Below are 25,950 nucleotides of genomic sequence, written 5' to 3' on the forward strand. Positions count from 1 at the left end.
AAGAAGGACGTTTCGCCGTTTTGCCGACCGGCTATGGCAAAAGTCTGATCTACCAGCTGGCTCCGCTCGTAGCCAAAAGGATGGGGCTAGTTTGTGCAGTACGAAGAATTAATAAAACAGCTTTGAAACATTACTTTTTGTTTCTTATTTTCCCGTTATTTTAAATTTAAGGAAAATTTCACCAAACACCACAAAATAAAAACTCTCAAAAACAATTTAAGCAAACCCTTGGGAAAAAAAAAAAAAAAAAAAAAAAAGTGTATGTGGTACAGACTCCAAACTTGGTCATTATCTCCAAACTTCTTAATATCTAGAACCTGTTTATTAATTAATACGCATTTTGAAAAATTATTTATTTCAAGGCCTCCCCCACTGCTTTCTGTCGCTCTGACTACGTCAGTCACTGTTGCGCTGATTGGTCAGAGCGTTGGCCTATACGCACAGACAGTTTGAAAGACAGCGGTTTGTTCCTCCTACCCACTTCGGAAATGTCTACGGATCGAGGCCAGACTAAATATTCACATTTAGTCTGGCTTGCCAGGCTAGTCCCCCCCGTAAATAAATAAAGAAAAAAGGGCACTTATCTTAAATATACAACCGGGCAACAAATTAAAGGAAGCGTGTTCCTTTAATCATGATATTTATGTTTGCTCACAAACAAGCAGCAAAAGCATAGTGCCGCAATTATGAGAAACGTTCGATGCGGATCCCTCATCTCGTCAAGTTCTAGTTAAAAGATCATTAAGGGTGTTAAGAAAAGTGAAGGTGAAACGTGGGTCTTTCTTACGACAGAAAGCAGCTGGATGCAGGACGTTAACCTTGCTGTGTTAACAACATTTCTCCCAACCAAAATATTTTTCCCAGATTTGAAAAAGAAGCCGTATTTAACGTTCACCCTTCTCCAGACCTCCACGCAAGGTCACATGATGAGGAATACAAACTGACACATAGCTGCCAAGCTTAAGCAGGCACCGAGACACTTTGCAAGTCAACACGAGTTTAAACGTCACATCTGTGAGACTCAAACTGCTCAACGTCTGGCTGCTGGACTGAAGAATGCAGCTCGGATTAAATCCTCCACCCTGAGGTGATTCATCTCCACCACCAAGTCTGCTGCTTTAGGATATAAAAGCAACGTTAGGATATAAAACTGGTTCAACAAATAAATAGATTTTTAAAAATATATAAATTCATATGCATCACACGGTCACTGAAGACTTAAGGTCACGTGATTGGTGTGACAGATGGGAATCACCCTCAATTCAACCGGAATAAAACAAAGTGCGTAACACTACCCTGAAGGCACGCCTGATGCGTGTGCGGAACACACACTCACTCATCGACTGTGTGCATCATATATGCTGACTGCATCGAGTCAAACTGAAAGCAGCAAATTAGGGGAACGGCATCCTTTCGTATAACATGTGGATCCCACTGTGGTCCATTTTCACAGAGGAATCACTCATTATCCAGACGACTCAGCAAGTCATAGCTAAAAGAAAGAATCATTAAGGCAATATAATAACTCCAGGAGAGAGTCAGGGCATTAATACAGACAAAAAGAAAAACTAATGAGTGTAGTAGTATGATGATTATACAATGAAGATCCTCTTACGATAGACCTGTGATTCAAGAAAATACCTACACTCTGCATACATCAAAATCAGCCAACATGATCCGGGTTCACAAAAAAAAGTGATCTTGAGACAGTAAGATTTTTTTCCACAGCGGTTTTTAACTTGTGATCTCTTCAGCATTACTGTATTCACAGCCGTCTTATTAGTGGCTTTTAGGGTTCATCAAAAGTTTGAACAATAACACCAGAATTGTGTCACTTTGGCTTTAGTCACTCACACACACACAAAAAAAAATCCAGCCTCCTGTGAGCAGATCAGTGTGTGATCTAAACCCAATCAAAAAAATCAGGAGGAAAAACAATTTTTTTTCTAAATTAAGTCTCAAAGTGTGCCCATTGCACTGACACTCGTGTCAAAATACTGCTGAAGAAGTCTTACGGCACAAAAATCTGGCTTTAGATCACAATAACCAGTGTGTAAATTTTATTAGTGTCTCTATATTAATATGTTAGAGTTATAACTGATTACATACCTGTACAAAAATATTCCTGTTCCTGAAATGAATGGGGGAGGGGGACTCCCTCTGATAGCACCGGTTTTTATTTTAATTTAAAAGTTTTTTATTTCAGGTTTACCGACTGATCCGATATGAAGAGTACCGTGAGCAGGATATCGCTCGATTCCGCTCCGGTTCTTCACGCCTCTGTTCCGGACGCGGAGATGCGCCGCTGCCGCGGTAACCTTCCCAAACCTTCCTCCGAGCGGCCGAGCTGCACAGATATCCTCCACATGTGGTCCGAGTGGATGAGATTATAAAACTGAACCGAAGTCCATTTTGAAGAGGGGGGGGGGAAAAAATCGCACAGTTCTCGTCCACAAACTAAGCGAGACAGCATCCAGCTCTAACCGTAGATTCCGCTCCTGTTCCTTCTTATTTTCTTCAGAAACACCGGATGTGGACGTCACCTGATTGACAGCTCGTTTCAACCAATGAGATGAAGGCAGTGGTGTAGACTGGCGTCGCAACGAGCCAATCATCATCATTATCTACGAGAAAAACAAGCAAACACAAGAGTAAAGAAATGTTTTAAAATACATTTTATAAATTTAAATGTACATCCACTGAAAGAGACATTTTTAAATTAGAATTTCCGCTGCTGGTGAAAAAAAACCTTTAACTAAAATATAAAACAACTTTGTTCTGAGCTTCTTTATTATGGTGGTGATACAGTACCGTGTTAACAAACTCGAAGTAATTATAGTTAAAAAAAAAAAAAGATATACATTTCTCAGGGTGGTGTGTGATAATAATCTGGATTATTGTTCTCCAGAGAGACTGTTTACACAGGAACTAACTTGTTCCATAACCTTTCCACAGTGACATTATGATGGCATTTAAAAGTATTGTGGTATAATAATAATTAAATATTTATACTTAAGGTTGTTAGCTATAATTATTATTTGTGTCCGGCCGAATTCAAGCCAGTTTGATTAGATAGGACCCTCTGTTGACCTTTTCAATATGGCGGACGCGTTGACGTACGTCAATACAAGACGATAGATGTGGCTACTTCCGCATCTCTTTTTTTTTTAAATAAATATTGGCCAATCACAAAGTAGGAGGCAGGGTTTGTTGGAATGCGCTTTCAGTGTTTTCTTCCGGTTTTGGCGCATTACGTCACTGTGTAAAATGTGATGCCATGTGGTTTCTGATAACGATTTAATAAAATGTTTCGTGTTGAAAGTTTATTACATTACTGAGACAGTTGGAAATGAGTTCTCGGAAAGGTGCCGCGTCTCGAACCCGAGGCCAAAAATATCAAAACACGACCGCGTTTAAGAATGATAAATACGGCGCGAGTCCTCAGGTGAAGGTAAGTGGCTAAGCTAGCCCAGGAGCTAACTGTTAGCATGTGGAGCTAGTATCAGCTGATGGCTTATTTTTCTCGCTTTTCTGTTCAGAAAGCCAACGCGAAGATGCACGACGGTGTGTGTCAGCGCTGTAAGGACATCCTGGAGTGGAAAGTCAAATACAGCAAATACAAGCCTCTCACACAACCTCGCAAATGGTGACACACCCGGACTTTTATTTTATTTTAAGTCTGGGAGGAGACTTTTATTATGAATGTATTGTTAAGGAATGTCAAAGATGCAATGTTTGTTTTCTGAACGTGATAAACATCCGGGCATCACTCTATAGACCCCTTTCACATGACGTCACCGCGCCGCGAGATTTTGTTAGGGCGCCATATTGGAAGACCAAGTACATGCACTCACAATATAAAACAAAGTACGAGTGAGAGTAAAGTGACACGATGGCTGATAATTCTGGTTATGTGAGTACATTACCAGCTGCAGAAAGGGCACGGTATGTGGAGAAACTGGCTGTGATTGATGGGTTTGACCCATATGATAAGACTTGCGGCAAGGGAGAATGGAAACAAGGAGGACCGGACACCAATTCTGCCATCTGTTTGCTACCCAGACATTGTAAACTATTTGTTGTTTACACCCAGTGCCTACACTGAAGGCCAATTTATGCTGACAACCCAGTCCTCGCAGATAGCGTCGCAGACAGTGTCTCCCCACCTTCGCAGACGCTCTGCGCGCACCTCCCAAAAATTGTGACCACCGCAGACAGCGCCGCAGACAAGAGGGCTCTGATTGGTCCACTCTACATCCACTGTACACGCACTTCCGCTTCCCTACTTTCCCGGTTTGGTTTGTTTTCACGACCGGCATTTTTAAAAACACGAGCGAAGATGGAGCAGCATGAAGAGCGGTTGATTGAGGAAGTACGTACATCTATACGACTCCAGTTCTAGTCATTATAAAAAAAAAAAAAGTTCTAGTCATTATAAGTAACCGGAGGATAAACACTCCACTAACCACACCCACCAACTACTCCTAGCGACTTCGCGCCCCCTTGCGTTGTGCCGGTGAATAACATCGCGCACGCCTATTACTCCCCGCTCAACGATAACTTACAACTGTCTGTGAAAAGCTATCTGCGAAAGCCTTGTCGCACAAGCATACAGAGGCCTTCAGTGTTCGAACTATGCCGATATTTTCAGGGGGCCCCTTTTTTTCCCTTGGGGGTGTGTGCGCTTGCGCTTGTCTCGGAGCGCGGATCTCCAAACACATGAGAAGCCTATCTTACGCACATATCACGCGGACTTCACACCTCCACACACGCATCGTGTCTGAAGTCATAACTCATCAGGGGAAATCGTGTCCACGTTGGCATGTTAAAAAAAACAACCTCGCGTCAACAATGATACCACACGCAAGAAAAAAAAAAAACAGGCTACTCAACAACCAACCTGGCAGCAGCGAGCAAGCCTCAAACCATCCTAAATTATTATTATTATTAAATTGTAGAAGTCTGGGAGGCTTGCTCCTCATACAGTTATCAACTTGGGGCCAATTTAGCATGTTTTAAATCTGAATTTCTTGCGTTTGCTTACCTCAAAGTGTCCGCAGATCATGCACAGACTTATCCATTATATCCACAGTTTTTTGCCAAGTCTCACACAGGTTTCTTTCAAGTCTACTGTTGGGCCAATAAATCATAAATAAAACAGCTCAGATTTGTTTAAGTCGTTTGCCACTCCACTTTATTCTCGTGGGTTCACATACCGCTGCCGTTATTTCCCCCTAATCACGAGTTTGTTGGTCTTCCAAAATGGCGCAGGGTCTGTTTACTTCCGCTTTCGGGTGACGTCAGTGAAAGGGGTCTATACTGGACTTGTATGTACTCTGGTAAAGCAGTGCGTTACCATAGTAACAACATCCTGTAGCTCATAATGTTGACTCATAGTACACATGGCTATAGCCTTACCATAGTTAACATACAGCGTCAAAAATACAAATCACTTTACTAACACGGGGCGGCACGGTGGTGTAGTGGTTAGCGCTGTTGTCTCACAGCAAGAAGGTCCGGGTTCGAGCCCCGTGGCCAGCGAGGGCCTTTCTGTGCGGGGTTTGCATGTTCTCCCCGTGTCCGCGTGGGTTTCCTCCGGGTGCTCCGGTTTCCCCCACGGTCCAAAGACATGCAGGTTAGGTTAACTGGTGACTCTAAATTGCCCGTAGGTGTGAATGTGAGTGTGAATGGTTGTCTGTGTCTATGTGTCAGCCCTGTGATGACCTGGTGTACCCCGCCTTTCGCCCATAGTCAGCTGGGATTTGCCTGCGACCCTGTAGAACAGGATAAAGCGGCTAGAGATAATGAGATGAGACTTTACTAACACACTAAACAGTATAGCGGTAGTTTGGAACGCAGCCAGAACTTTCCGTCCCTTTGTAAAGGCTGTTCAGGATTCAGCGCTTATCTCAGGAGCACTGGGGACAAGGCGGGACAATTCACCCTGTATGGAACGCCGGTCCATGGCAGGACACTATTCACACCTAAGGACAATTTAGTCTACCCAGTCTGCCTACCTGTATGGGAAGAAACCGGAGAACCTGGAGGAAACCCATATTACAGTACAGGCATTTAGCAGACGTTTTTATCCAGGGGGTCAGAGGAACAGTCGGCGGTTCGGTGCCTTGCTCAAGGGCACTTCAGTCATGGATTTTCCTGCTGGTCCATGCAAACCAGCAACCCTTTGAGCCCAAGGTTGCTTCTCTAACCTTTAGGCTATGGCTTTCCTCAGATACTCAGTTGGTACTGTTTTTCATTTGTAACTTGACGAAAACGTGCCACACTGAAAAGCAGAACCTTGAATTCACTGTTCTGAAACCTGACAGGAATTTCACCGATAAATCTTGACTTGCCCTTCTCTATAACATTTCTCATTTCTTTAATGTTTTATAACAGCAAAGAAACAACAAAACGTTCAGAAATGTTGAAAGACGTTCCTGTATATGTTGCGTACCTGCTGGAGAACGAAACTTGTGAGTCTTTCTGTTCTTCTGTCATTCCAGCCACACCCCTGAGTAATACGACTGCAACACACTGATGAAAGCGAAAGGCAGAGCAAAGGGGGATTACATTAATCTCTGACAGGAAGTCATTGTTAAATGCTTTAAAAAGCATTCCTCTGCTGAGAGATCAGTTGACTTCAAAGAAACAGAGTGAATGTTTTGCTTTTCAGTGTGGCATGTTGTCCTCATACCACCAAAGAGAAGGAGTGCTGTGTGTGTGTCACGTAGTATTAGGATTGCAATGGTATTTATTCAGAATGCATATTTTCGAAATTCAATAGAGGAATACTTTTTACTTGGTACGGAGAATACAGTGCCTTGCAAAAGTATTCATCCTCCTTGGTGTTTGTCCTGTTTTGTCACATTGTTGTTGTTGGCTCCTTCGATCTCGAAAGATCATGTCCTCTTTTGTCACATTGCAAGCTGGAATTAAAATGGATTTTTTTAGGGTTAGCACCATTTGATTTACACAACATGCCTACCAGTTTAAAGGTGCACATTATTTTTTATTGTGAAATAAATAATAATTAAGATGAATAAAACATCTGGAATGTGCATAGGTATTCACCCCCCAAAGTCAATACTTTATAGAGTCACCTTTGCTGCAATTACAGCTGCAAGTCTTTTGGGGTGTGTCTCTATTAGCTTTGCACATCTAGCCACTGGGATTTTTGCCCATTCCTCAAGGCAAAACTGCTCCAACTCCAAGTTAGATGGGTTGTGTTGGTATACAGCAATCTTCAAGTTATCCCATGGATTCTCAATTGGATCGAAGTCTGGGTTTTGATTCGGCCATTCCAAGACGTTTAAATGCTTCCCTTTAAACTATTCCAGTGTAGCTTTAGTAGTCTGTTTAGGGTCATTGTCCTGCTGGAACGTGAACCTTCATCCCAGTCTCAAACCTCTGGCCGACTCAAACAGGTTTTCCTCCAGACTTGCCCTGCATTTAGTGCCATCCATCTTTCCTTCAGTCCTGACCAGCTTTCCTGTCCCTGCAGATGATAAACATCCCCACAGCGTGATGCTACCACCACCATGCTTAATTGTAGGGATGGTGTTTTCAGGGTGTTGGGTTTGCACCACACATGGTGTTTCACATGATGGCCAAAAAGTTCAATTTTTGTCTCATTTGACCAGAGAATGCTCTTCCATGTGTTTGGGGAGTCTGCCACATGCTTTTGGGCAAACTCCAAACGTGTTTTCTTCAGCAATGACTTTTTTCTGGCCACTCTTCCATAAAGCCCCACTTTGTGGAGTGTACGGGTTAAAGTGGTCCTATGGACAGATACTCCCATCTCCGCTGTGGATCTTTGCAGCTCCTTCAGTGTTATCTTTGGTGTTTTTGTTGCATCTCTGATTAATGCTCTCCTTGCCTGGTCTGTGAGTTTTGGTGGGTGGCCTTCTCTTGTCAGGTTTGTAGTGGTGACACATTCTTTCCATCCATCCATTATCTGTAGCCGCTTATCCTGTTCTACAGGGTCGCAGGCAATCTGGAGCCTATCCCGGCTGACTGTGGGCAAGAAGCGGGGTACACCCTGGACAAGTCGCCAGGTCATCGCAGGGCTGACACATAGACACAGACAACCATTCACATCTACAGTCAATTTAGAGCCACCAATTAGCCTAACCTGCATGTCTTTGGGGGAAACCGGAGCACCTGGAGGAAACCCATGCGGACACGGGGAGAACATGCAAACTCCACACAGAAAGGCCCCTGTTGGCCACTGAGCTCGAACCCAGGACCTTCTTGCTGTGAGGTGACCATGCTAACCACTACACCGCCGTACCGCCCGCCATATTCATTCCATTTTGCTATAATGGATTTAATGGTGCTCCCTGGGATATTCAAAGTTTGGGATATTTTTTATAACCCAATCCTGATCTATACTTCTCCACAACTTTTGTCTCTGACCTGTTTGGAGGCTCCTTGGTTTTCATGTTGCTTGCTTAGTGTTGCAGAGTCAGGGTCCTTCCAGAACAGGGTGATTTATACAGACATCATGTGACGGATCATGTGACACTTTGATTGCACACAGGTGGATCTTAATCAACTAATTATGTGAGTTATGAAGTGAATTGGTTGGACCAGCTCTTATTTAGGGGTTTCATACGAAAGGGGGTGAATACTTATGCACACTCCAGATTTCTGGTTTTTTTTTTCATCTTAATTATCGTTTGTGTCACAATAAAAAACAAAACAATGTGCACCTTTAAAGTGGTAGGCATGTTGTGTAAATCAAATGGCGCTAATTCCCCAAAAAATCAATTTTAATTCCAGCTTGTAATGCAACAAAACAGGACAAACACCAAGGGGGATGAATACCTTGGCAAGGCACTGTATGACATGTAGGTGAACAGGGTGTGTTTTTATTTATTTATTTATTTATTTATTTTTTTAATTTAATTGAGGAAAAAAGTTTTAGAGCTCTAAGATTGTTGATACGGTGGTATAAGGTTTAAATGTTGAAATGTTCTTTAACCTAAGGAATAGTGTATGAACATGCCGGTGCTGTGTCTCCCCCCAGTGTGAAGTGCCTGCAGAAGACAGTGAAGGATGCGTATTACATCATGTGTCGGCCCTGTGCTCTCCAGCTGCAGCTGTGCGCGAAGTGTGGGAAGAGCGAAGAGGTGGTCATTCCGTGAGTATCTCACAGCTGCAGCGTAATTATAAAAAAAAAAACCAGCAAGCACCCGGTAAAATAAATAAATGACCTGTCAGCATAGAACAGCTTAGTGATGTTCAACATTTGGGTTCTCATCTCATTATCTCTAGCCGCTTTATCCTGTTCTACAGGGTTGCAGGCAAGCTGGAGCCTATCCCAGCTGACTACGGGCGAAAGGCGGGGTACACCCTGGACAAGTCGCCAGGTCATCACAGGGCTGACACATAGACACAGACAACCATTCGCACTCACATTCACACCTACGCTCAATTTAGAGTCACCAGTTAACCTAACCTGCATGTCTTTGGACTGTGGGGGAAACCGGAGCACCCGGAGGAAACCCACGCGGACACGGGGAGAACATGCAAACTCCGCACAGAAAGGCCCTCGCCAGCCACGGGGCTCGAACCCGGACCTTCTCGCTGTGAGGCGACAGCGCTAACCACTACACCACCGCGCCGCCCCCATTTGGGTTCTATGTGGCATAAATGTGTATTTTAACAATCACTGAAACACTGAATTTCAGATCATTATTTCCTCGTTACGATACAAGATACACAATTCTTATATTGCAGTAACGATATTCCTGGGAATGGAAACAAAAGAAAAAATTAACAGTTGACCCCAAAATAAAACGCACATGGAACAGAAGACAACAAATGCAGGAAATGTGCACTAATACTGAGTTAGTTAATACAGATTGAGCGGAGTATGTACAAATATTGTAATAGTACAGAGACTGAAACCAGTAGCACCAGTAGTGATTGAACAGTAATGACCAGTGTGGGAAATACAGCCGGACTGGCAGACATGGACCGGTAATTTTCACATTTGTCTGTCTGTATTTCAAAAGCATCAGACCAGATGGCCCATGAAAAAATTGTAAAGATATGGATCTAATCTACTTCTAATTTTCCTCCAAATGTTGCACTGGGCGAAGACAGTAACACAGCCTGTGAAACAGGGGCCCCTGAGGGGCCTGACTTAAAAAATTCATAACTCGGCCACCGATGGTCCTAGCCCCGCCAAAATTTACAGGCACCTCCGTCTCCCCGAACCCTTTCGAACAAGCACAGGCACGGCCCACTACGACCCTGCCTCGGCCCATTATTCGCCCCCGAAACCCCTGCGCGAGTGCTGCTTGCTGAAAACTTTAATATGAACCCTGGCTCGAGCCAGCTTTTAAACATTCATAAGTCTGCCAACACGGCACGGTGGTGTAGTGGTTAGCACTGTTGCCTCACAGCAAGAAGGTCCAGGTTCGAGCCCCGTGGCCGGTGAGGGCTTTTCTATGTGGAGTTTGTATGTTCTCCCCGTGTCCGCGTGGGTTTCCTCCGGGTGCTCCGGTTTCCCCCACAGTCCAAAGACATGCAGGTTAGGTTAACTGGTGACTCTAAATTGACCGTAGGTGTGAATGTGAGTGTGAATGGTTGTCTGTGTCTATGTGTCAGCCCTGTGATGACCTGGCGACTTGTCCAGGGTGTACCCCGCCTTTCGCCCGTAGTCAGCTGGGATAGGCTCCAGCTTGCCTGCGACCCTGTAGAACAGGATAAAGCAGCTAGAGATGATGAGATGAGATGAGAAGTCTGCCAACAATGGTCCTAGCCCCGTCAAAATTTACAGCTATGTCCTTCTCCCCGAGCCCTTTCGAATCAACCCAGGCGTGGCCTGGTACACCCGCAACTCGGCCTGCTATTCGCCCGGGGGCCCCTGAGAAACTTTAACACAAGCCCTGGCTCAAGCCAGCCTTTAAAAATTCGTAACATGGCCACCCGAAGTCCGAGCCCGGCCAAACTTCACGGGCACATGCCTCTCCCTGACACTTTTCGAACGAGCCCAGGGTCAGCCTGATCCAATGTCAGGAGCGAGAGTGGATCACAGAAAGCTTTAGCACGAGCCCTGGCTCCAGCTCGTATGTGTCGGGATTTAGAAATTCATAACTTGGCCACCGAAGGTCCTAGCTCCACCAATATTTACAGGCACCTCCCTCTCCCCGAACCCTTTCGAACCAGCCCAGGCACAGCCTGATCCAACCTCGGCTCGGCCCGCTAATCACCCCAGAGCCCCCAAAAAACTTCTACAGGCTGGCTTGAGCCAGGGCTTGTGTAAAAGTTCATAACTTGGCCACTGATAGTCCTAGCCCTGCCAAACTTCACAGGAACGTCCCTCTTCCTGAGACCTTTTGAACGAGCCCAGGCACGGCCCCATCCGACGTCAGGAGCGAGTGCGGATCGTGGAAAGCTTTACACTAGCCCTGGCTCCAGCCGCTCGCAGGGATTTAAAAATTCATAACTCAGCCACCGAAGGTCCTAGCCCCGCCAGAATTTACAGGCACCTCCCTCTCCCCCGAGTGGCACACTCAATCAGGCAATAATAATACACTCCGTATTCACTGTTGTTTTTATTGCATGATGCAGATGAGCTAGTGTTTTAGGGTTGACGGTATCTGATTGATCCAGTCGGTTGATTTAAGAATTGAGTTTACATGAAACTTTGCAGTACAGTATTATGTTAAGTGCCAAACTGCCAATCAATGGTTATGTTGTTATTATGTGCATTTTTTTATTCATAATAAGAATAACAGTCATAGTCATATGCTTTGTAGGATGTAGATTTATATTTTAATATGGTTTTTATTTTCTTCTATTTTCCAAGTTCTAGTCCAGCAGATTTTAGTCTGAATGCCAAATGATATTACCGTATTTAGTTTTGAGTCGGGGGTGGCACGGTGGTGTAGTGGTTAGCGCTGCCGCCTCACAACAAGAAGGTCCGGGTTCGAGCCCCGTGGCCGGCGAGGGCCTTTCTGTGTGGAGTTTGCATGTTCTCCCCGTGTCCGCGTGGGTTTCCTCCGGGTGCTCCGGTTTCCCCCACAGTCCAAAGACATGCAGGTTAGGTTAACTGGTGACTCTAAATTGACCGTAGGTGTGAATGTGAGTGTGAATGGTTGTCTGTGTCTATGTGTCAGCCCTGTGATGACCTGGCGACTTGTCCAGGGTGTACCCCGCCTTTCGCCCGTAGTCAGCTGGGATAGGCTCCAGCTTGCCTGCAACCCTGTAGAACAGGATAAAGCGGCTAGAGATAATGAGATGAGATGAGTATAAAATAGTCATTGTTGATATAATGTTTCATGAGTGTTATTATAGGATCTATATGTAATTTGGTCTTTGAAGATCACAAAAATGTGCCTGGAAATAGCTGAGAAGCCATCTCCAGGCATCTAAAGCTCTTCAGGCCGCATTGTTCCGGGTCTTCAGTTGGACATACTGAAATTTGGATGGACAGACGTTTCAGACTTCTCCGTCCTGTGACAGTCTGCTTAAAATTCCTTATTTCCCCACACCGATGACTATATTGGCCCTTTTCCACTACCCTTTTTCAGCTCACTTCAGCTCGCTTCAGCTCACTTCAGCCCGACACGGCTCGCGTTTCGACTACCAAAAACCAGCACGACTCAGCTCGCTTCAGCCCTGCTTAGCCCCTAAAACTCGCACCGTTTTGGAGTGGGGCTGAAGCGAGCCAAAGCGAGCCGAGTGAGTCTGGGGGCGTGAGCAGACACTCCCCTGTGCACTGATTGGTGAGGAGGAGTGTCCTCACATGCCCACACACGCCCCGCGAGCACGCTGGGATCTGTAAACACCGCAAACCCGGAAGAAGAAGAATTACGAGAATTTCTGAAGCCTTATGCGCCTCGTCTCATCTATACGCTCTTGCCAGTATCTGTTGGCGTTGTCGGTGACAACAAGCCACAGCACCAAGACCAGCAACACTAACGACTCCATGTCCTCCATGTTTATTGTTTAGTATTCGGGTCGTGAGACTACCGCTTAAAAGCTCACTGATGTCACTGTTTGCGCTGCTTAACGACATCACGTGACGTCCACCCACTTTCGCTAACTCCACCCAATGTGTCCACCTACTTCCAGCCAGCACGGTTCAGCGCGATTGTAGTCGAAATGCAACTCCAACAGCCCCGCTCAGCTCGACTCAGCCCAACTCAGCACGGCACGGCTCAGCCGCGTTTGTAGTGGAAAAGCGGCATATATCAGTGCTGACTATAATGGAAACGAGGATTTCCAGTTTGTCAACAAATGCGTGAGAAAGTCGTTTAAATGTTTAAAAACAATATTCCTCAAAAAAAGGTATGAAGGGAGTTGGATCTTTTGTATTTAACCCCCTACAGTGCATAATATCATTCAGTGATTCAAGGAACCTGGAGGAATTTTGGTGAGTAAAGGGCAAGGGCTCAAAGGTCACAGGCAACAGTTTTCAGTTTATGCATATTTTAAACTTTATATGTTAAACCCTCTGTAATTTTCTTCTGGTTCCAAGAAGTATTGTTAATAATTAAAAAGAAGTAAAGTAATAATTAAAATAAGTTAGCGCGGATCGCGGCGAATTTCTCTTCGGCGATTTTCGTGACCACTCGGCGCATGACGTCATTTAAGACAAACAAACCGCTTGAGTTGAGCCCACTTCCGTTTACTTACATTGCCGTTCGGCTTGAGTGCAGACGTGCGTTCAGGAATTTCCAAAGAAAAACCATGCCTTATTGTTGTGCAGTGAACTGTAACAACGGGACCGGTTCAGGAAGAAGTTTTTACCATTTACCGAGAGAGAAGAAGAGGCAGAGAGAGAGAGTGGATAGACTTTTTCCGGAAGAGGTGGAACGAGAGGATTGGCTTTTTCCGGAAAAGGAGAAGAGGCGGAGCGAGTGGGTTAGCTTTTTCCAAAAGAGGAGAAGAGGTGGAGCAAGTGGGTTGGCTTTTTCCAAAAGAGGAGAAGAGGCGGAGCAAGAGGGTTGGCTTTTTCTGAAAGAGGAGACAAGGCGGAGAGAGTGGATTGGCTTTTTCCGGAAGAGGAGACGAGGCGGAGAGAGTGGATTGTGCGCGTGAAACAAAATCAAGCAGTCAAAGAAATGGACCAGCAACGCTCAAGCAAAAAAGAGAAGATTGGAGGTAAACATTTTTACTTTTGCTTGCAATTGACAAGTCAAGAATCCTGAGGGATCCTGTAAAATCATTGTGGAAATGAGACAAAGGGATATTTCCTCGCTTAGAGTAGGCTATAAATAGTATAATGCTACGGATGGCAGGCTAGCGTGGCCTACTGGCGCACTGTCAAGTAACTGTTACCTATATCCACTAGGGAGGGCGGTTTAATTATTCTTCAAAAGGGCTCTTATTTAGTATTATGACGATAGCAGGAATTTATCATAACTACCAGGATAAATCGTTTGGGCGCGAGTCTTGTTGAGGTCCGGGGTCACTGCGATCAGAGTCGGCCGAGTCGCTGTCCGATTCCGAGGCCGCACGGTCAAACCAGTGAGCCACATTCACCGATTGCTTCACAACAGCCATAGGTTCAGACATATATGGTTTCACCTCTCGATGTTCAATTTGGAGAGTTCCTACTTCAAAATCACTATCGTTTTCAGACATTTTACACAACCGCTCACGACCAAAGTCCGTACACGTGTGCTCGGTTCGCAAGTAAACACAGAGCTGCTCCAAGTCTGTTTGCCTTGAATGACGTCACGACAACAGTCCCCTGGCGGTGAAAGTGCGCGTAAGTGAGATGTAAACAAACCTTTGGAACTTGGGCAAAACGTTTTAAACGTTTTATTCAATTTTAGGGTGCAAATTAGACACCAGGAAGATTGAATTCGCTTTTTGGGTCTTTCTTCTAGACAGTAAAGTTGATATTCTACATTTCACCTTCGACCATTGCTTATGACCTTCAAGTCTAAGCTGAACACCCCTGATCTCCGATCCCTCACTGCCTCAAGAACCGTCATTCATCTGTGGCGAATTACTTTGGCAAACCTTTGCCAAGCTCTACAATGCGGAGTTACATCCACAAATACCAGTTAAAACTTTACTGTGCATAAAGGAAGCATGATGTTAAGTGTGATTTCTGCATTACACTACACTACGATGTCTCATAATTCAGCTGGAACCTCTGAGGAGTCATTCCCACAGAAGGAAGACGGCTGTCTGAAGCAAAGCTGGTCGTTGAGCGGTGTACAAATGCATCAGGAATGAATTAAACATTTCTGCCATTGTAGAATTATTATTATTATTATGATTCCAAAAAAGTTGGGACGGTGCATGAAATGTAAATCAAATCAGAATGCAACGATTTGCAATCCCTTTGTGACCGTTGTTCATTTGAATACAATCCAAGATGGAGACAAGATATACTGGGAAGCTTTTCAATAACGGAATTACATTCACAGCGAAATGTGGTCACTCTTTTTAGTTGCAGTACTCAAGGTAATGGTATTAAATAAAAGATTCACACTGTATGGGGTATCTTTTGACCCTAAAAAAGCATAGAAAAGTTGGCTATATTTAAAAGTAGACAGCCTTTCGATTTCATAAAATCAGTGAAATTTAGTTCCCTCTGAAATTTGTCATTGCGATCAGGGCTTTGAACCAGAATTTTTTTCCTATTGGTTCGTTCCGAACAGAAACGGAATTTTAACGTTTCCGGTTTTGGGTTCCACCATTAAATAGACGTTCCCGAACCGGTTAGAACAAAAAAATTTCGTTCCCGGAACGGTTAATTACGTTCCCTGTCAGCTGTTTAACAAATGGCTATAAAATGATGTCTCTGTCTCATCCAGCTTAAGCCAAATGTAGGCTAATTCTATTACAACCTTCATTAAATAAGACAAGAAATAATTCAAAACAATTATTATTTCAAATGTTGGCGATTTGGATTCTCAGTATGTCTTCCCATCTACACAAACAGAAAAAGTGCCAAAAATGAAAGAGAATTCGTTTAGTGTGTTACCAAAGGCTAGTCAGGCCCTATAGAGGGCTACCGCATGACGTCACCGCGCCGCGAGATTTTGTTAGGCGCCATATTGGAAGACCAAGTACACATCTATGCAAGTACATACATACATAAAACAAACTACACCTGAAATGTAGCCAGGGCCGGTTCTGCCCTAATCTGGACCCAGGTGCAACATCGTGCACCCCCCCCCCCCCCCCCCCCCAAAAAAATACAGTCTAAATCAGGACAATCATCACATAACTATAACTATAAACATTTTATATCAACTATTTTAACTAAATGGGCTATAATAAATAAGCCTGCAGGCAGCCACGGCGGGCTGCCTCAGAAAAATAACCATTTGTCCTACCTTAAAACTCGTTTTGCATTTTCTGCCTCCTTTTTTGTATTTTCAACCCTCCGTTTATTTTCTTTCCTTTTCTGAAAACCCGATTTGTGTCCAGACATTTTGTTCTGCTACCAACGAACTAACTCGTCAGGTCTCGTCTCTCGAGCCCGCGATGATTCCCGTGGGAAGGGCAACAACTGATACATTTTTACAAACAGCCAATAGGGAGGTTGCAACGTTCAGGCTCTTCTTTGCTCAGACACTCAGTAATGCACTTACTATCACATGGAGACGTGATAGCAGTCCACCTTCCCGCTCTCTCCATTCAGTCAGCGAACGTCACACAGGAAGTGAACCCCAGCGGGTCATAGAAACTTGCGCAGGAGAAGAATGACTTTTTCATTTGTAGGCTACGGAAACTTTGAGGAACTAAATAAAAACCGGTATTAACCGGTTACCATTATTTTTAATAAGCGTTTCTGTTCCGGAACATAAAAAATAATAAAGTTTCTGGTTTCGTTTCTGTTCCATGTGAAATAGAAAAAGTTCCCGGTTTTCGTTTTCGTTCCTTGAACCGGTTCAAAGCCCTGATTGCGATTATATGTTTATTTTGTAATATCTTAAAAAAAAACAACAGGCCATTCTGTAGCTGGGAAGTTATTTAATTTGAGGGGATTAAAGCAAATAATGTGCATGAAATCGCTCGCTTTGCGCAGTCAAGCAGACAGAGGAAGTCCGTGTGTGCGCGCGCAGGTTTACCTTTTTCTTCTTCTTTTGGGTTTTGCGGCAGCTGGCATCCACAGTGTTGCATTACTGCCATCTACAGGTTTACCTTTGACCGTACACTGACAGTTCCATCATTCTGTCGCTAAATGAACAGCTGATCACACCGAGGTGCTCGCTGACCGCCGATATTTATTAGTTTGGTCCTGCGTTTCCTTTCGTTCGTATATAACATAACGTCTTTTCTTCTCGCTTTCCGTTACTGTAGTCGGTCTTTCACATTTCATTCGCACACTCGCGTCCTCCATTTTTCTCTCCTGTTTCAAATTTGTATCCCACAATGCCTTGCGCGAACGGGGAAAGCCCACCACGTGATGCATGACGTAGTATCTTGAATTGGGCCATATGGTGAAGCAGGAAAAAATAGTGGAGAATTTAGGGCCACAGGGCTTTAAATTCATTAATTGTTCTTTTACGGGGGAGAAAAAAAAGTAATAAAATCCGAAGTCTGTGATTTGAACTCGGTAGCTTTCGGTCCATTAAAATAAATAAATAAATGAATAAATTGGGTGTCAGGAGAAATTCTTTTCATGACCTAAATGTGAAAAATCTGAAAGGCTGTCTGCCTTTAACTCTGAACGCAAACTCTTTTTTATAAGGAAAGAAAAGTCAGTAACGGAATTACATCAGAAAAAACTGAACTTTCATTTCTGAAAAGTCAAACCAAGATTTCTCTGAAGCGACATTGCTGTAATTGGGATGATAATGGTGGTGATGATTTTTAAATATGGTTTTCAGTCCATTTTTGCCTTGGATTCCTGACTTTAGCAATATCACTGAGCTCAGAAGGCAGTCATAAATTTCATAATTTTGGCCTCTCTGCTGAAGAATTGCCCATTTAATGTTCAAACTGAAACACTTTATTGCTTTTTTTTTTTTTTGTAAATATACACTCATTCTAAATTTTTGATTCCTGCAACACGTTCCAAAACATTTGGGACAGGTAAAGGGGTGTGTTTCTCTAGCAACACAATCATGTCTGGTTATTTTTGGGGCCTGACCCAATCTGGGGGTGGATTTCCCAAAAGCCTCTTAAAGGAACAGTCCACCGTACTTCCATAATGAAATATGCTCTTATCTGAATTGAGACGAGCTGTTCCGTACCTATCCAAGCTTTGCGCGACCTCCCAGTCAGTCAGACGCGCTGTCACTCCTGTTAGCAATGTAGCTAGGCTCAGTATGGCCAATGGTATTTTTTGGGGCTGAAGTTAGATGCGACCAAACTCTTCCGCGTTTTTCCTGTTTACATAGGTTTATATGACCAGTGATATGAAACAAGTTCAGTTACACAAATTGAAACGTAGCGATTTTCTATGCTATGGAAAGTCCGCACTATAATGACAGGCGTACTAACACCTTCTGCGCGCTTCAGCAGTGCATTGATACGGAGCTCAGATATCAATGCGCTGCCGAAGTGCGCAGAAGGTGTTAGTACGCCTGTCATTATAGTGCGGACTTTCCATAGCATAGAAAATCGCTACGTTTCAATTTGTGTAACTGAACTTGTTTCATATCACTGGTCATATAAACCTATGTAAACAGGAAAAACGCGGAAGAGTTTGGTCGCATCTAACTTCAGCCCCAAAAAATACCATTGGCCATGCTGAGCCTAGCTACATTGCTAACAGGAGTGACAGCGCGTCTGACTGACTGGGAGGTCGCGCAAAGCTCGGAGAGGTACGGAGCAGCTCGTCTCAATTCAGATAAGAGCATATTTCATTATGGAAGTACGGTGGACTGTTCCTTTAATGCTAAGAGCATCTTAACTAGGAGAGAGCGAGTGATCATTGTGATGCTCGCTCTACCATTTAACGATGATCTTTGTGCTGCGATGCTTTTGGGAAACCCACCGCTGTTCGTTGGTGTGAGAGTCAGTATTGCTGTAACAGAAGAAGATGGAGGATGACGGGACGCTTTGATGTTCGCATCCCTCACCACACACTCGCTTTCGCTAAAGATTCGAGTATATTTCATCAGCAGTCATAACCAAGTTTGACTGAAGTTCCAGATGACCAATCACTGACATTTTCCCACAGCAAACACACTGTGTGGAATAAAACACAGGCATGCTCTTATAAGAAAGTTATTGTTTTAAATTCCTCTTAATTAAATAACTGATATTCTTCTGCGGCGGCACGGTGGTGTAGTGGTTAGCGCTGTCGCCTCACAGCAAGAAGGTCCTGGGTTCGAGCCCCGTGGCTGCCGAGGGCCTTTCTGTGCGGAGTTTGCATGTTCTCCCCGTGTCCGCGTGGGTTTCCTCCGGGTGCTCCGGTTTCCCCCACAGTCCAAAGACATGCAGGTTAGGTTAACTGGTGACTCTAAATTGACCATAGGTGTGAATGTGAGTGTGAATGGTTGTCTGTGTCTATGTGTCAGCCCTGTGATGACCTGGCGACTTGTCCAGGGTGTACCCCGCCTTTCGCCCGTAGTCAGCTGGGATAGGCTCCAGCTTGCCTGCGACCCTGTAGAAGGATAAAGCGGCTAGAGATGATGAGATGAGATGAGATATTCTTCTGCTTGGCAGGAAAAACCTGCATCCATGAGGCTGTTGATCCTTCAGTCATTTTAGTGTTTCCTCTTCTCTATATATGTTATATATATACACACACACGCCAGGGCGGTACGGTGGTGTAGTGGTTAGTGCTGTCGCCTCACAGCAAGAAGGTCCGGGTTCGAGCCCCGGGGCCGGCGAGGGCCTTTCTGTGTGGAGTTTGTATGTTCTCCCCGTGTCCGCGTGGGTTTCCTCCGGGTGCTCCGGTTTCCCCCACAGTCCAAAGACATGCAGGTTAGGTTAACTGGTGACTCTAAATTGAGCGTAGGTGTGAATGTGAGTGTGAATGGTTGTCTGTGTCTATGTGTCAGCCCTGTGATGACCTGGCGACTTGTCCAGGGTGTACCCCGCCTTTCACCCGTAGTCAGCTGGGATAGGCTCCAGCTTGCCTGCGACCCTGTAGAACAGGATAAAGTGGCTAGAGATGAGATGTGTGCGCTCTCTAGTGGATAAATTGTATATTGCATTTATTAAAGTTAGTGCTGTGGGTGAAGCTGAATTCAACATCCTGCTTCATTGGTTTTTAGCTCATCCAGCTGACAGGTGATGCATTTATGCCATCATGTGTTGTCTGTCGTCTGTCCAGCGTCATCCACATGTCACGAAAATTGCTTCTTCTCCCTCAATTCTTCACCGATTTTGATTCTTTCCGGCATGAAGGTAGGAGTACCTAGGGTGCATATAACTTTTACCCAGATTTGCTTAATTACCATTATTCATGAAGTTATGGATTAATTGAGCCTTAACGAGCAGTTCAACAAAAATTGCTTCTTCTCGGTCAATTCCTCGCTGTTTTGGATTCTTTCTGGCAAATTGGTCGGTATTCCTAGAGTGTATATAGCTTCTATATATAGTTTGTATATAGGGCATTTATTGTGCAAGGTGGCCCACTTTAGATCGTTCCTTCTGGACTAGACGGGGCCGTAGTGAGCTACGCTGTCATTGACGGTCTCGTTAATCATGGTCATATCATATGAATGTTGTCTTCAGTCATTGGTTTCAGAAATTCAAGTGGAGTTAGATCTCATCACAGTGTGTTTGTGTGTAAGCAGGAAATTGTATTAGATGCGGATGAGACTTCACAGTCATCATAACGCTTTCCTGTTGCAGGCTGGACAAAAAGGAAGAAGAGGAAGTGGAGGAAGAAGAAACAAAAGCTAACAGGAGGAGAAAAAAGGGAAACGTCCATCAAACAGACGAGGAGGATGAACTGGATGATTTCGGTGAAATGGACAGCGATTGTGATTCTGAGGAGATGGAAAAATAAGGAGATGCTTCCAGTAATTATTCGGTTAAAACCAAAATATTTTTAATTCCTAAATTGGCAACGACTTCTCAACTGAATCACATGACGGACCTTACAGGAAAACGATCGTCATTTTCATACACATTTTCTTGTATTTAGTTTTTGTCCTATATGTTTTGTAAATTGTTACAGTATTAAAAATTATGTTTTACTTATTCGGTCATTTCTGACTTCATAAAATAATTAGCTGTTCCTGGAAATATTTAAATAATATTGGCTGGCTTTTTTTTCGTGGTATATCAGATATATTCCAGTCAGCTAGCATGATATTGAATGAGTCGAAGACAAGTAGCTGAATGGAATATATCTGATAGACCATGAAAAAAAGCCATTATTATTATTATTATTATTATTATTATTATTATTATTATTATTATTATTATTAATAATAATAATAATAATAATATACATTCCTTTAGGGTGTTCAACACGTCTTTCTCTTTCAAAATTCTCTCAAAATCTTCCGTATTTAATGAAGCAAACCTGACAGCCATGTTTGTTTACAAATTGTCACAGTCGCTCGCTAGCACGGAAGTTTTATGTCTCCAGCGTGTGACGTCATGATGTCTTGACAACCGTGCAATATCGTAAACCATATTCAACGCTCATTCGCCATGGGGTAGAGTGACATAATACACGTAGGATAAGTGATATTTTAACAATATTGCGTGCTATTAAACCAAATGAATGAAACCTGCTAGAAAGGAATAGAACACATTTTTATTCCATCGAAAAAGTGTCCTGTATGTACAAAAATTTATTATATACAGTTATGACATGAAATATTACGGTTTACGTGCAGTGAATATTTAGAGGAAAGATATGCAACAATTTCAATTATTAATCATTATTAACAAAACAGTGGCTTTAGGTTGAATGTTTAAAGAGATTCCAGCTGAAAAAGACCAGGAATCTAGTAATAAATTTGGAGAAAACCAAAAGCCTTGTATAGTGTGTTTTCAAAAATGATAAATAAATAAAACACTAAGAGGAAAACCAATGAAATAAAAAGTATGAACAATAAGGCTTGATTTTTTTTTAAATCTAAAAGCTATATTTAAAGGGCTGATGACACGAACATGACTATGCAATTTCTTAAATAAACTATACAACATGGCAAACATGTTAGATTTCTGTTATAATTACGTGAAAAGAAGCTGTTACGCGAATATCCAACTTTTAATTGCACAGCGCAAGAAAACTGGGTCCGTGGCTCGTGGCCATGCTGTGACGTCAGCGGAAGAACACGCTGCGGTTCACTGGCTGTTCTACTCTGGTTCTACTCAATGGAAATGGCGCATGAAAACGCCGGTGAACTCTCTAGTGCTAGCGCTTCCTCTTCTGGGAGTCTAGAATTGTGTTGATCTCTTCCGAATAGAATCTATGATAGCCTACCCTCTTTACCCTTTGCCTCTCGTTGCTAGGCGGCAGTTACATGAAAGCCGCAAGCTTTCACAAGCAAATACATGACTGATATCACGCCGACTTTTATGATTACATTTATGATTATCATGTAGAATCTATAGCTCTACGTACCTTTATCTTATGTCATTTCACAACACATGCTCTGACAGGAGGACTGTCTTTGGATCCGGCATAGCTACTAGTAGACCCCCTCCGGAATACTGGCAGCGTTGCCAGATTGGGAGGAATCCTGGCCAGTTGAGCGGTTTCAAGTGCATTTTGGTGGGTTTTGAACATATTTTGGGCTGGAAAACGTCAGCAGACTGCTGACATTTTCCAGCCCAAAATATGTTCAAAACCCACCAAAATGCACTTGAAACCGCTCAACTGGGCGGGATTCCTCCCAATCTGGCAACACTGTGTAGGCACTGCTGATGGTAGCAACACACATTTGTGCTGAACTGAACACCCAAGAGATTCTTTTAAGCTGGGAAGGGTGTCAAAACAATCCAAATCGAAGTGTTCAGAGCACAGGACGGATGTTGGTGAGGGCTCCCACTTGTCACGAGTGCGCCTGACTTGCTTCACCCACTTTGCATGCAGCTCGGGATCTCTGGGAAACTTGAATAAACTTACCCCATCCTTGTGGGTTTTGGAGCAAAAGCCGGCAACACAACGCGAAGGCATAATAACTATATATATATATATATATATATATATATATATATATATATATATATATATATATAATGTGTGTGTCTAATAAAAATACTAATAATGATAAACTGAACACCTGTCGCATCAACAACAAACTGGTAAGTTAGGAGGAAGGTTCTTTCGCTGACGTCATATAGCTCCTCCTCCTCTTTCGTCTCCTGGGTGCTGCAGCCCCGTCAAATTTGCCCAAATAGCCGCGTTTTTTATCATAACTTGTAAAATAGGCGCCTTCATGAATTAATATATGGATCATCGGGAATTACTTTTTATGTTATAAAACATTACCAAAGATGTCAAAAACGTGTCATCAGCACTTTAAGTTTGCGTGCAAATGGAAAAATGCAAGAAAAGCATGGTGTGATGAGGATTTCCCTCATGACAGCGTGTGATCGCTCGGTGAAATCACGGCAGAGAGAACTATTTTAAGGAAAAGCCTCATGATTGTTCAGCGTAGAATAAGCCATGTGACTAAAAAAAAAAACTGGACATGCAGTAATTTTTTTATTATTTATTTTTTTTTTACATCTCAGATTTCATAATTATTTTCTTTAGTTGTTTCATTCCCTCATTAGACTTTCCCTGGCTTATATAGTGCTGTGAAAAGTATTTTCACCCTCAATAATTTCTTCATATTTGCAACACTAAATGGTTTCAGTTCCTCATATAAAATGTAATATAAGACAAGAACATCACTTCTTAGACACCACCTCCATAACAGTACTGTGAGTTGGAAGAAGCTTTTCATGAAGGAAACTGAAGCACCTGAACTTCTCTGGAGCTCCATGTTGATCACAGCATCCACCTCTGTGCCCCGAACTTCATGATGATGATGATGCCCTTTATTGTCACTAGTCACATGTACCAGCGAAATTAGCCATCAACCTGTCCGTACATATACAACATACAATTGACATAGGGTAGACAGGACAGGAAGGCAGGGATAAAGATAAAAAGGAAACACAACATGAGGAGAGATAAGGAAAAAAAAGAACACCCCCCCCCCCCCCCCCCCCACTATGCTCCTGTCAGGAGTAGAGTGTGGGAACATTTTAAAAACCTTTGCATAAGCACACAACAACACAAGTACACTTTAAACACGGGACTTGAGGGGGGGAGGGGGTAATCCAGCACAAGCAAGCAGCCGTCCGCTCCTGCAGCCATGAAGGTGCTGGTCACGCACCCGCTTGTCACACTGGGGGTAAAAATGACGACCGCAGAGAGTTAGAGAGGAATGCGAGGAATGAGAGTGTCTCCCGGCAGTGACCTTCAGGGGGAAATGTTTCCTCAGCAACGGCCTGAACCAAGGCCGGTGCTGTCTCAGGGCACCGAATGTCGATAAGATATGAATTGTTTGGTCATTCCAGACACAGTCTTTGCACGTCCACACCGCTCGTCCATATCTGTCCATTCCGTCCATTCTATTCAAATTGATCTCCGAAAAACGTATTCCTTGCAAAGCTGAAAGCTGCTCCGAGATAACAACCATTTTGTGGTAAAATGGTTCAGGCAGAACTTATTCTCGACAGCAGGTGTTAACTGATGCTGGATTTTCTTAGCTCTCACACAACTGCAAATTCATCTTACAGACTGTATAACATCTTAATCTCGAGACCAGGGGCGGTCCGACCGGGCAGCCACCCGGGGCGGCATCACAGGGGGGGCGGCACGAGCGCAGGCGCGAAAAAAAAACGCCCCCCCCCCCCCCAAAAAAAAAGGTCCCCCCAAAAAAAACCCCCGGAAAAAAAAAACAAGGCGGGCGGGGGGGTGAACATTTTGGATGGGGAAGCCCAATACCAAAGTTGCGCAGGTGACGTCATCAGTGTGTGTGTGTGCCTAACTTGTCGTAGCCCCATAATATGCACAATCCCGCCAGCGGAACGTTGTACTAGTCATCAAAAAGACTTTACTACCATAGTACTACACTACTATGACATTACACAGAGTCTTAAGTAATACATTATGACTTGATCATTGCCATTCTGGTAACAGCAAATTTATAACGGGCCGCGTGTCCACGACGTACAACACACGACAAGAAATGTTTAAACGACCATGTAAAGCTGTTAACATTCTGTTGGCTAATACAGAGCCCAACGCGGGGGGGGGCAGCACGAGCGCGGGCGCAAAAAAAAAAAAACGGTCCCAAAAAAAAGGTCCCCCCAAAAAAAACCCCGAAAAAAAAAAAACAAGACGGGCGGGGGGGCGCCAGCAGGGGGTTTCGCCCAGGGAGTAAATCACTCTAGGATCGCCACTGCTCGAGACATGTCCTTTTTGCACTATTTCACGTTTTACTGACTGCATAGTGAGTGTCGTACTGACGCTGGAGACTCCTTTCAAAAATGCTAAATAAACACAGAAAATGTCACCGTTATCAGCATGTGGTACCAAGAAGCAACAGTTCATTAATTTTATTAGCTTAGAATGTTTACATATTAATCATTAACTATATACACTTTCTGGTCCACAGATTAATAGAGTAAAATACAGAATTATTATTAATGAATATACCGAAAGGCGGGCGGCATGGTGGTGTAGTGGTTAGCGCTGTCACCTCACAGCAAGAAGGTCTGGGTTCGAGCCCCGTGTCCGCGTGGGTTTCCTCCGGGTGCTCCGGTTTCCCCCACAGTCCAAAGACATGCAGGTTAGGTTAACTGGTGACTCTAAATTGACCGTAGGTGTGAATGTGAGTGTGAATGATTGTCTGTGTCTATGTGTCAGCCCTGTGATGACCTGGTGACTTGTCCAGGGTGTACCCCGCCTTTCGCCCGTAGTCAGCTGGGATAGGCTCCAGCTTGCCTGCGACCCTGTAGAACAGGATAAAGCGGCTAGAGATGAGATGAGATACCGAAAGGTTCAATGTACCAAAGCGCAGAGCCTCATCAACAACCCCGAAT

At 43.8% G+C, this 25,950-nt stretch overlaps 2 protein-coding genes across 2 annotated transcripts in view; one reads left to right on the plus strand and one right to left on the minus strand.

The window, feature by feature from the left end:
* abhd17b (abhydrolase domain containing 17B, depalmitoylase) overlaps positions 1-2,516 on the minus strand; it is a 35,832-nt gene extending 33,316 nt beyond the window's left edge. The window contains exon 1 of the mRNA XM_060906737.1: positions 2,110-2,516. The gene's annotated coding sequence lies outside the window, so the exon portion shown is untranslated. The remainder of the gene's footprint in view (positions 1-2,109) is intronic.
* Positions 2,517-3,249: 733 nt separating this feature from the next.
* Positions 3,250-21,090, plus strand: c24h9orf85 (chromosome 24 C9orf85 homolog). Its single transcript, XM_060907607.1, has 4 exons — positions 3,250-3,451; positions 3,540-3,646; positions 9,029-9,142; positions 20,740-21,090. Exons 1-4 carry the CDS (start codon positions 3,350-3,352, stop codon positions 20,894-20,896), a joined length of 480 nt encoding a protein of 159 aa, XP_060763590.1. The 5' UTR covers positions 3,250-3,349; the 3' UTR covers positions 20,897-21,090.
* The last annotated feature ends 4,860 nt before the right edge of the window (positions 21,091-25,950 follow it).

Source organism: Neoarius graeffei, chromosome 24 (assembly GCF_027579695.1).
Source record: "Neoarius graeffei isolate fNeoGra1 chromosome 24, fNeoGra1.pri, whole genome shotgun sequence".
NCBI lineage: Eukaryota > Metazoa > Chordata > Actinopteri > Siluriformes > Ariidae > Neoarius > Neoarius graeffei.